Below are 12,365 nucleotides of genomic sequence, written 5' to 3'. Positions count from 1 at the left end.
GGTATGAATTTGAAAACTAGATTTTGAACATCCAGGAAAATAAAGAAGTTAAGGCAATAGGGAAATAATAGAAGATTGAAAGGGAGAAAATATGATAGATGATATAAAGATGAAATTTTTGAAGTGTTAAAGAGACTATATGATGGGTAAGAAGGATGATTTAGAAACTGCTACAGAAGTTTATAAAAAAGAAAATCAGATAGTAGGGAATTGGGGAAGCCAGAGGACAATGAATATTAAAATGGATTAGAGATGATATATTTTTTTTGTTGTATTTTTGTATTTTTGTATTTCTGTATTTTGATGTTTACTTTTTGTATTTGTGTTCTGTATGTGTGTTGATAAAATGTTTAATAAAAAATATAATTAAAAAAAAAAAAAGAGAGAAACAGTGTGGCAATGTCACTGAGACAAGTCTAACAGAGAGAACATGGTGACTTCCAGATATTGTTAGGTTGCAGCTCCCATTGTCCCTATCCATTCAACATGCTGTCGGGGACCACATTGACTACCCCGATAAAGGCCACCTCCACCTCTTGTAGTGAATAGATATGAGGATTCCTGAATGCTGTAGAAGCAGGAAACCCCAGACCATGATGAGTTCCATGCTCATCAATTCACAGTTAAGAGGCCCCCTGCAACAATCACGGGGGTTGTCTTTCTACATGCAGCATGTGAGTTAGCAATACACATGGCCAACTTATCACTGACTGTTGTGCAAGAAAACAGCATGCACAATCCTTCCCCACTGTAACCAAGTTGTGTAAGCTAGGAATAAGGAAATGAATAGTATAAAGCTGAGACTTCCAGTCCTAGGATTCTACTTTTTTAAGACTCCTTTTGGCACAGACACAGTAGCTTAAAGTCCAATGCTAAGCATGTTTACTTTAGAGGCAAGTCCCTCTAAGTTAAATGGGACTTGTTCTCTGATAAATGTCTTTAGGGTCATAACCTTACGGCAGAAGTATATATATGTCTATTCAGAAGTAAGGCCCACTGAGTTCCATATGTGATTTGCAACTTAAATATCTCTTTTCTACTGACTTGGTCCATAGGTCATGCTAAAATAGCATCACAGGAGCAACTTTAGCTAGAATTTTGGATGTGGATTTGGAGGGGGAACTGAAAGCACATATACTTCCTCTCTTCTTCCTCCCTCCTCCCCCCTCATCTGTCATCTCCCCTCTTCCTCGCAGCAAATTGTATGTGGGTGGGGAGGGTGAGATAACTGGACCACAAAGAAAAGGTGCCATGTCTGTCTTCTGTATCAGGAGGTTTGGAGAATCATATTCTGTGCTCAGGGCGTGAAGCAGCATCCATAAATGAAACTATGGTGCAAGAAATAAGCTCCACGCTAAACTTTTAACATAGACTGATGTCACGGAAGAGCATAGTTTCTTTTAACCGGAACGAAGACAAGCAGAGGATAAGATCATGGGGACGTCACCTTTTCTCCTGTGTGATTAGGTTCAGGGGAAAATTAGATGTATGCTGAGAAGTCAGTGCTTCTACCTATATTTTTAATAGGCAAATAATTTGACTGAAGACTAATCCCACATATTGCCTGCATCACAGTGAAGAGTATAGAAATCCAGTCTGCTTTTCTGTGTGGCATCTGTAGATTTTTAACTTACTAGAGGCACTTAATGACTTCCTTATTTCCTTTTGCCTTTACGAACTTACACTTGGGGGCGTGTTCTGCCATCTTTGCTCCAGCAATTAAGGCCCAAGTTTTCTATCAGTATTACCACTGTTTTGTGGCAGAGCACTCAAGACAAGTTGAAATTCTTCAGGCTAAAGGCCCAAGAAAGTTTGCTAGCTGATAGCCTTACAGCTGATAAAGGCACAGGAGCCCTGAGGGTGAGTGGGAGACACGCAAGACCAACCCCACTGGGCAATGAGACAATTATTTACAGTACTCACCAGAACACAGCTGTTAGGAGTGAAGAACAGTCAGATCATGTGTACCCATCACCCCCACATGCTCTCTAGACAACATGGAAGTAATGTCAGAGAATAAAAATGCACTTTAAAAACTTAAATATCAAATTCATTTGCTGTTGCCTCTGAAATTTCCTTAGAATCACATGTACAAACTTTTAGTCTAAGAGTGATAATAAATTGGGGATTGGTACTCCAGCTTTGTTAATCATGCTTAATTAAATGAATCTATAATCTCCGTGCAACTTCATTGCCACTGTCATGCTCCCCTGTGTAGCCTTGCTTTTCTGATTTTTGTCTTATGTTTTTGTCTTCAGAATAAAAAGAAAATGAACCCAGAAAGAGAACCTGCATTGATGTCTTCCTGATAATGTTGTCTTGACTGAAGTTGCCCTCCAGTAAATGTAGGTTTAATGCCAGCAAGCCTTAAACCTAATTGGTTGGGTTTCAGATGAATCAGTATATGGTGGTTTATCCCACCCAGTCCACTACATTTTGTTTGTTATTTATTAAACTGTGACATGCCAGACAGCGGACTTGTAGCAGTTATACTGTGTTAATGCTACTGTCACTTTCCCCTCTGGTCATCTCCCACAACGATGGGCTCTCTCTATTGTATGTGCCGTCTGCTTTGCAAAGTAAAATAAAAATGGAATGACATTATCAACCTTTGTACTGTGTTACTGTTTGCAAGCCTTTCCCAGTTTGCCTTTCATTACAAGCCAGTCTTTGCCCTATAGCCTCACAAATTCCATTTTAAAGTGGATGCGGAATATGGAGAGACAGAAGACCTTTTCAGGTGGGCGCATTCAATATCATCTAAAACCGGGGGGAGGGGGGGGAGTAGTGAGAAAGGGATGTGCTAGCTCCAGTCCCTGTGCTCTTCTGCAAGTTGGATGGCAAATTTGTGAACCCTGAAAAATCCAGAGCTCTAAAAACACGCAGGGAGCCTCTGGGCGCTCCACTTCTGACAGCCATCTTCCAACTTGTGGAGGACAAGAAGAGCAGCAGCGGGTGGGCCTAGCGCACATCCCCACAGGCCCCTTCACATATTTCGCTAATTTCAGATCTACACCTGAAGGCTGGGAATATTGACATAGAAATACTTGCAACATCAAGGGTCTGATCCTCTCCAGTCCTTTTCTCCCTGACCCCCCAACCAATTTTGGCAGAAAAGGATTAGGCAATTAAAGTAGACTCAGCGTTGGGGTGGGTAGATCCAAGCTCCTTACTAGGGATGCAAATTGCTTCCCCCTTGTCATTAGATTGATCATTTTCTTGGCAGGGGAGTCAATAATACACCCCTCAAACAATTCACATTGGGCTACCTGCACATGCACAAATGTGTGTAGTTTTCCCTCACTGATGTGTTTCCCCTCTCTCACACACAACACACTACTAACAGAGCTAGGTAGGACTGTTTATTGTACAGTCATGCCTTGGGTTAAGTACACTTCAGCTTGGCCAAACCTCCCTACACAGGGCACAGCCCCCTTCTCAGCTGAGGTGAGGTTATCACCCCCTCCCTGGTCATCAAATGATTATTGATGACCAAGGGTGGGGTGATATGCATCCCCATCAGGACAGGAGCAGAATAACTTGGGTGTTTGTGTGTGCAGATCGGCACACCCCCTCCAGACCAAGGGTTAGCAAGTGAGCGTCTCCCCACAACCCAACAATGTAACACAGTGTATTCTTCCCGTTCTCAAGAAAGCAGATTTGGCAATGACACCACACCACAACTTCCCTGCCTTAAACTTTCAGCTGCATGTAAAATACTAGAAGTTGGCTATTTATTTTTGTATGAGGAAACTAGAGCGCACCCAAACGTCAGTGTTGCATGTGTGAGAGAGAACTTGTTCTGCCTAACAAGTCGCCAAGTTGCACATTGATGACCCGCCACCCGCGTGGAGTAAATAAGACACAAGGAGACGTGATTTTAGGTTAATGGGTAGATAAAGGCCACAACTTTATTGGTTATAGCATGTGAGTGGTATTGGCTTAGGCATTGGATGGGAATGCAACACGTGACTCCACCCTACTGGTGTGGAGACACGTAAAGGTTAACAAACAGTGGGAGGAGCTTGTTGATGCAAATACAACTGGAAGCTTCCCCTGACGTCACCGGGGGTCGTGCCATGGCCCTAACCAAAGTAGGGCATCAGATGGGATCCACAACCGTCGGATCCCCTTAACGGGATACCCCTAGAAGGTAGGTGATGGCCTTAACCTGACCTCCGACACACAACACAGCTACATCACATATTGAATAATCCAGGCACCCCCAAACTGCGGCCCTCCAGATGTTTTGGCCTACAACTCCCATGATCCCTAGCTAACAGGACCAGTGGTCAGGGAAGATGGGAATTGTAGTCCAAAACATCTGGAGGGCCACAGTTTGGGGATGCCTGGAATAATCCAATGCCTAACAGCCACTTGAGCCCAAAGAGCAGGAAGCAAAGAGAGAAAAATCCCCCGCCGCAGTATTTTAAACGGAGCTGGACTCCGCCGCCCCCCGTGAGCCCTATTGGCTGGCAGAGGGGTATGATGCGGCGGCGGGGAGGGGCTGGTGCAGGGGGCTGACCACATCCCCCTGCAGACACGGGAGGCGGGCCCCGCGTGCAATCATTCGCCTCCGGGAGGAAAGTCCTTTCAGGAGAAAGGGGCAAAAATTATTCACACCTTTAGACCCATGTCCCCAGATATGCTTGCATGAACTGCTTTGCAAAATGTCTAGGCTTGACGTGTTCATGGTACGGTACCAGTATTATAGACTAGAAGTACAGCCATGAGGCCTAGTAGTGATCAAAGAGCCTCCAGACTGGCTCCCCTTTGAGAACATGCCATTTATGATTGTGCAGTAAAACTAGAAGAAAGAGGGCTTCTTTACCCTTTTCTCAAAGTGAATGGGAAGTCAAGTTTCTATGGAAGAAACATGGAGTGGCTGAGTTTAAGAGCCCTCGACTTGAGTGGATAACAGTTGCACAAAAGAAGTGTCAAAAACTGGTTGCACTGAAGAGAACATTTGCATGTCCTTTGTGTGGTGACAAGTACTTGGAATAAATCAGATAGCACTTTTCAGTGACAAGAAAAGAGGAGTGAGAATTAGGCCTTTTCTAGGAGAGCACAGGTTCTGCTGAAGACTCTCAGGAAGACCTGGGATTTTCTTCCACGTTCTAAACCCATCTTGATTCACTGTGTGCCTGACAATCTTAACCAATTTAAGCTGCTTAAAATTATGGGTTCTTTAGTAGGAATAAGAAGCCTACGTGAAAGAGAGTGTACCTTTTAAAGTTTTCCTCTCTCCCATTTGTGAAAATTAAATACTGTTAGTTACCATCCTCCACCCGGTCTTCAAAACTAGTACACTCAAACAAATGATTACTGTGCCAGAGGAAGTTTTGTATGGCATTGATGCGAATGCACAATTTGATGTACTAAAAATGATTCCTGACCCCCAGAAACATGCACATTAATATTCTAGACCTGATGGGTATCAAAAGCAGCGTGCTAACATGTGGGCAAAATCTACAGAAATTTTCCAACTGTGCTATCCTATGCATGTTTGTGTCTTCAACGGAGCTTACTCCAAGGTATGTATACAGAAGGGGATCTTGCACACCCGTTTATTGTTTTCCATCCCCTTTTGCATCCAGTCTTCATGCTCTTCCATGTTTTTCCTGTACTCCACCTGACAAACAAAGGCAAAGTATTGCAACATTTCCAGAGCACTGAGACCTTAGGGAGGGAAGGGAGCTTCATAAATACCATTTTATTCTTACACAATCCGTGTCAAAGAAACAGCACACACTGTATTCAGGATGTTTAAGAACCCACAGTAGACACTGACTTGATGACCATGCTGAGTAAGAATAAACTCATTTCTGCGTCTGAATGGCACACAGGAGACAGAATGCAACTCAACTTTTAACACAAACTTTTGGCATATTTATTTAATTCATGCATATGTAGAGCAGAAGGGGGCGGGGGTGGAGAGAGCAGGTACCAAGACACCGTTTAGGGAAAAGGTTCCTGCTTGTTCCTTTTCATAATGTGAAACTAAATATCTGACCTAGAGCACTAGGAACAGGGAAGAACATCTAATTATTATTATTATTATTTTAAGAGCATAGATTTCGACTTCTCTAACACCGCTGGTAAAACTAACAAGGGAGAGCTCAATAGTAGAACTGTTCACTTCTAAATTATTGTGCATCTGTATTTTGTCAGTTGCTGTCATATTATTCATATTGCACTATTCTGATCCCTAATATAAAGTTTTCCCACTCCCACAATGCCAAGCCATTTAAAGGATTTCAGCAGTTAAATATGAAAAGTCATAAAAAGTCAGCCTTTGAGCACTAAGACTCCATAGACTGGTTCTGTTTGAATGGTAACATGACGATGATACGCTGCACTCTGTTAACAACTTAATTACGCCCAATAAAATAAATTACTGTGGAACCATCAAAGAGAAAACCAGGAGGATTCTGCAAAAATACCATTTACAATCTACAGGTTTTTTTTAAAAAAAGACCTGTCACTTTCTGTAAGAGATGTTAGCAGGTGCCCAAGGCACTCACATTTAAATAAATGGGTTTAAGTGTGTTTAAGTTTGGTGGGATCATACTCATGGCATATTCATGTACTGATCTTCATTCCATACAGTTTTCATCTGAAGACAGATCCTGGAAATCATAGGACCTTATGCCATGGGCAGAAAGTTGGAACACAATCCAGCCAAATGCGTGCACTTTGAAGTCCCACATGGAAGCATTACATTTATCAATAGGATAAATGTATGGGACTTAAATGTGCCTCACCCCAGGACAGAATGAAAACTTTACAAGGAACACAGCAGGGCTGCATCCAAAGCAGTAGCCTGGTGTCCATTTGCACATGTCTCCAACCTTTCATACAATATGCACTGGAAGCAAGGAACTGCACAGCAAAAAGATGCCAGCAGATACAATAAGTTGCGCCACAACTGGGTAGATTGTCTTTGCATTTATTTATTTTAAAAGCTTTGCTTTTGAAACTGCAGGCATTATAAACACACAAATACTGGGTAAGATCTACCCACTGGTTCTCTTATTTTAATGGCTGCAGACTAGTCCCGAACCATTAGGACCCAACTGAATGCTTTGGTAAAGGTGTGGCAGAAGATTCTTTGCTTTCTGTCAGCGCCCTCGGCTGATGAACAAACACACTAAACCGAACGCCCTGGTTAGCTGCTGCCCTCACAAAGCCACTGTTTGCAGTCATGGTGATGGCCTTTAAAGCATCGCCTGTGCCAAAGATGGTCAGAGAACGGCTATTGATTTTGGAGCTAGGCACTAGTCTTAAGGCACGCTCAGAGGGCTGGTCTGGCACCACACTGATTCTCTCCAGGAGTAGCAAGGCTCGACTTTTCTCACCTGCCCCTCCCAAAGTCTCTAAAATGACTTGAAAGTCTTTGACTGCAGATTGACAAGCAAACAGTTCCTTGCCCTTCATGAAATCCTCCAGGAGGGGGAGAACACTCTCTTCCCTCTCCTGCACTGCCTGTTCCGACAAGACTTTCTCCTTGAAGATGAAGTCACAGCCTCCGTAGCTCAGGGCAGAGACGTACGTGATCAGAGTAGTAATATCCAAGTTAACCCTATTGCACACGTCTACTCGGATCTCCGTAGGAAAAGCAACACTAGCTATTAAGTTGCCCCGATCTACTTTGGTCACCTGAAGGCCCTCCCCTCCTTCATCAGATTCGCCAGAGCTCAAGGGGAGGTCTTCACTAGCACACTCCATCAATGCATTCACAGCCACAATGTCTCCCCGTACCGATATGCCCATCTTTTGCAGCCTCTGTGCCATTGGGCAGGACACACCGTTGTAGAAAGCGAAGACGATGTGCGGCTTACTGTACTGCACGGGTTGCTGGCCACTTGCTCGCAGGAAATCCTCTGCCTGCTCAGTGATGCTTTTGTCACCATACTGGCCCCTGCCCAGCCAAATGTTGTGCAGGGCTTCAGCCTTTCGGCCTATGGCCTTCACCCAGGTGTGGCCACCATTTGCGACGACGTCCACCACCAAGCTTTGTTTCTCCCCGAATTGGTCCTCATAAGTGAAGACATGGACAACACTGACAACCTCCTCCAAGTTTTCAGCTGACTCAATGATGGCCTGCAGGTGAGTGAGATTGGTACTTTGCAGGTGAGACTCTTTGATGGCTACCTTGCCAGCCTCCACCTTGCGCAAGAACTTTAACTCGGCCTTTAGCTTGCTGCAGAGTTTTGATCCGCCTTCTACGCCACCTTTCCGGAATCTAGAAAGGGCTTCTGCCCTCTTGATGAGCTCCTCTGCAATAGCAATCCGCTCACACAGCAAGGCATGTACAGACATGGTAACATTATTCCTGAGAAAAAGATGAAGATCACTGTTATTTCAAGCTGTAATATAAAGACATTTATGAAGACATTTCTCAATCTAGGACAATGATTCCCTTTCAAAAACTGTTTTAAATCAGCAAAGCAAAAAGCAAAGGCTCAAAAAAAAAAACCAACACAAAAAACACCCACCCCCAAACTAAAGCATGCTTTTCAATTCAGTAAAAATCATTAAAAAAATTAATTCAGGGAGAAACCTGAGATTGTGGAACTGTAACTATTTTCCTCAGGGACTGACAAAGAATGTGAGAGATTTAGGGCTAAGTCACTTGTGAAAACAGGAGAGAAAAAGAGAGAACATGGTGGGATGGATTCTCTTATGACAGCCACACTGAAGAAATGCTTCTACCTGGAAGAAATGCTTCTACATGGATAGCACAACTCCAACATACTTGGCAGCTTTAAAATTGTACCCACCCTCATAAATCTAATTTACATAGGTGGTGGGGTGTTGGAGGGGGAGAGAAACGAGGGAGTGTTGCCACAAATCTCGTCACCCAGTTCCACTCAATCCAGTTGAATCCTTCTGTAATAAGTGAAGTGAAGCCTAATTTCCTATCAAGTTTTGCCCCTTGCTTTTAAAGCTTTCATTCAAATACACTGTGAACTATATCCCCATTGATCTTGTTTTTAAAAAGAGGCAATCTAGAGGTATTTCACACAATAGACACTGATTATCCCAAGCCCTTACACAGAAAGCTGCTTCAGATAGCTGACACAATATCCTTCAATTGAGTGAGGGTTGTTTTTTTAGTTACTGCCAGCTGCTGGGTTGATAGTATGACAGCAATGCAAATAGGCAGCTATTTGTATAGGCAAGCAAGCATAGGCAGCTAGGGACCCAGGGTACACATGGGACTTTGGCCCCGAGCATAGCTCCTGATCCCATGGGAACCAATTCCCTACAAAGACAGCTTTGCACCCGGGCCACTATCTCTCACTAACCCCATCTGCTTCAGTGTCTACAGCATGACTTTGGCAAAGCCCTATACAGCTCCATTCGTACACACAAGCCAAGCCAGAGGGAATTTGGGGTGAGAAGATAAGGGCCTGACAGGAGACTTCTGGCAAAGCCTCCCTTGCTGCTCATGCTGGTTAGAAGAGCCCTCCCCTCACCCAGCTTGAATGGAAGCTGAGATCTTCCTCATAACTGCATTGTGTTTCTTAAACCTGGATCTCCATCTGTTCTTGGACTACAACTCTCATCATCCCTGACCACTGGTCCTGCCAAGCTAGGGATGATGGGAGTTGTAGTCGCAACAATATCTTGGGACCCAAGGTTGAGAAACACTGATCTATAGGGTACCAAATTGCAGAAAGATCATAGAATCATAGAGTTGGAAGAGACCACAAGGGCCACCCAGTCCAACCCCCTGCCAAGCAGATGACCTAGGTAGTCTCAGAACTACCATTGCAGGGAACTAGGCAACCCTCGGGGTCCCTTCCAACTCTACAATTCTATGATTCTAGTTAACAGTCAAAAACAATGGGCTAATCCTGAGTCAGGTATTTTAGGAAGTTTTGGTATATGTTGTAGGTACTTTAAAAATACATCATAATAATTATAGCAGCAATAACTAGTCAGGCAAGAATCATTAAACACAAAGAGAGATTTGGGAAACTGTTAGCTAAACTAACCTATGAAATAAAGGAGTCTATGAGTCAATAAGAACATAAAGTTATAGAAAAAATGACACTTATTATTAATTGCTGTGATGATAAAATCAGTAATGATATAGCAACACAGAACTGTTTCCCTTTAGTTTTCTTTCTTCTTTCCTTTTCTGTAATTTATAATCAACCACCTTTTCTTTCTCTCTCTCTCTCTCTCTTCTCTTCTCTCTCTCTCTTCTCTCTCTCTCTCTCTCTCTCTCTCTTTCCTCCCTCCCTCCCTCGTACAATTCTAAATTCTTATTTCAAAAATATAAAAGACTAAAATAAACACAAGAAAGGCCACGCTGAAACAACTGTGCAATCTGAAAATGTTTATGTGGAAAGTGCAAGCAGTTTCTGAGCTTAAAAGAAAAGAAAAGCCCATATGCAGTCTGAAACACGAGTCAAAATGGCATCAATATCATGTTGCAGAACCAAATACGGTACAACGCTTGGGTCATGGTTAGGCAGCATTTGCTGAACTTTTCCTTGTCAAGTCAGACGCAAGACGAATAAAACAGGGATGGGGAACCTGTGGCCATCCAGGCTTTTCAGGACAAAATTCCCACACCCCTGACTGTTGGCAGTTAGCTTAGGAAACAGAGGCAAAGATGAGCTACAAATACAAAAAAAACGGGGGGGGGCTTTTCTCCAGACTTTTGGATATTAAAAATATTCCAAAAGCAGCACCAGGAGAAAAAATTTCCCAGTGTCCTTATAAGGAACCCAGGACAGAGGAATCCCATAAGCAAAGTCCATGTTCCTGACATGCTTCATTTATTGAATACGACTATTTTTGTTATGTTTGCAATTATGTAAATATTTTCATGCTGTGAGCTGCCTTGAGCATGGTTTTAGCTATGGAAAGGTAGCATGCAAATGAAATGATGATGGTGATGGGCAATGGCTTGGGAGCAGCTAAAAGCAGCAGCAGCTTATCGCAACTTTCACTCATTTCTCGTGAAGCAACAGAAAGCTGCTGTAATTTTAAACTCATTTAGTACTTTAACTGCCATATGTTTTTAAAGCATGGTTGTGATCTTTTTTTAAACCGCTTTGAGTTTTTTAAAAAACCCAACAACAATCAAATGGTGTATAAATTTTAAGAAACAAATGAAATAATACGTAACAATAAACGAACAGCAAGCACCTTCCTTGGTCTGTAGGACTTTCTGGTCTTGCAAACATAATGTTCCAAGATCCAAGTGTTTTCTTTCCGTCTGCAGAAACATAATCCTGTATCCCCTCCTCCCACCTTTGAAAGCACTGGGAGACTAACATGTCATTTGGAAGCGTGCACCAACCTGTTTTTAAAATTTTTATTATTATGTATTTATTTATGCCCCGTCTTTTAACCCTGACGGGGTTAGCTTAAACACAGCTAAAAACATAGAAAACTAAGGAGGGGGATCGTTTTTAAAAGACAAACACTGATATACACACATTAAAAATTAAACTGATATTAAACAGATATACACACATTAAAAATCTATTAAACCTGTACAAATAACATTTTCTCTTTTACTCCCTTTCCTCCCTATATATTAACAATCTATATCCTTTGCATACGTTTGTGGAAGGGGGAATTATTGGTTTGTTTTCGTTCTTCTTATGTATCTGGTGTTCTCATTTTGTATTTTTTGTATCATTTTGTATCACAACAGAAAAATACAAAATGTTTACCCCCTCGTCCACAGCCCTCGAACAAGGAGAAGCCCCGCCGCCAGGGACCCCCGAGCCCTCCTTCCTCCTGCAAGACTTACGACCAACTCGCTCTGCCGACCGTCCCCGCAGCTGCAGCTACAGCCCGTCGGCGGCGGCTGCAAGCGACTTCCGCCTCCATACCATAGAGAGCGGGGGGGAGACGGGCTCCTTCAGAGCTTCACAAGAGGAAGAAAGCAAGCAGGAGCAGGAGCCGGCACTGTGCCCAGCCCTCACTTCCGGTTCCCGTTAGGCGCCTCCATGTGCGGGGCAAGGGTGGCCGGACGTACTAGGCGGGTCAACCTTTTTCCTTGTACTGTATGCATTTATTAAATTACATTTTATTATTTATTTTATTTTAATTATACTATGACGTTATAATTGCATTTCTTTATTTATATTATAATTTTAAATGTTATAATAGTAAATAATTTATATTAGTATATTGTTTAATTACATTATGTTATAATTAGTTTCACAGAATCATAGAACTATAGAGTTGTAAGGGTCCACAAGGGTCACCTAGCCCAACCCCCTGCAGTGCAAGAATCTTTTGCCCAATGTGAGGCTCGAACCCATGATCCTGAGATTAAGTTTCATGCTCTTACCAACTGAGTTATCCTATTAAATTATTATTAAATTGTA

General features: G+C 42.8%; 1 protein-coding gene across 2 annotated transcripts; it reads right to left on the bottom strand.

The window, feature by feature from the left end:
- Positions 1 to 3,032: 3,032 nt before the first annotated feature.
- On the bottom strand, positions 3,033 to 11,909 carry C12H7orf25 (chromosome 12 C7orf25 homolog). Of its 2 annotated transcripts, none has more exons than XM_035129526.2 (2): positions 11,783 to 11,909; positions 3,033 to 8,335 (listed from the first exon to the last, which is right to left on the bottom strand). In XM_035129526.2, the coding sequence occupies exons 1-2, from the start codon at positions 11,860 to 11,862 to the stop codon at positions 7,066 to 7,068; spliced, it is 1,350 nt and encodes a 449-aa protein (XP_034985417.1). In that variant the 5' UTR covers positions 11,863 to 11,909; the 3' UTR covers positions 3,033 to 7,065. The 2 variants fall into 2 exon arrangements, with proteins under 2 accessions (XP_034985417.1, XP_034985418.1); XM_035129527.2 differs by having other exon boundaries at positions 11,703 to 11,859.
- Positions 11,910 to 12,365: the final 456 nt, after the last annotated feature.

This window comes from Zootoca vivipara, chromosome 12 (assembly GCF_963506605.1).
Source record: "Zootoca vivipara chromosome 12, rZooViv1.1, whole genome shotgun sequence".
Taxonomy (NCBI): Eukaryota; Metazoa; Chordata; class Lepidosauria; order Squamata; family Lacertidae; genus Zootoca; species Zootoca vivipara.
The sequence above is the reverse complement of the archived record's forward strand: the minus strand, read 5'-3'. Positions and strand labels throughout refer to the sequence as shown.

What these genes read in the sequence shown, in the direction of transcription:
- C12H7orf25 (XM_035129526.2), bottom strand. Translation starts at nt 11,862, where the DNA reads ATGGAGGCGGAAGTCGCTTGCAGCCGCCGCCGACGGGCTGTAGCTGCA. An exon ending in GTCGGCAGAGCGAGTTGGTC is followed by an intron (nt 8,336 to 11,782) that starts GTAAGTCTTGCA and finishes TCTTTTTCTCAG; the next exon opens with GAATAATGTTACCATGTCTG.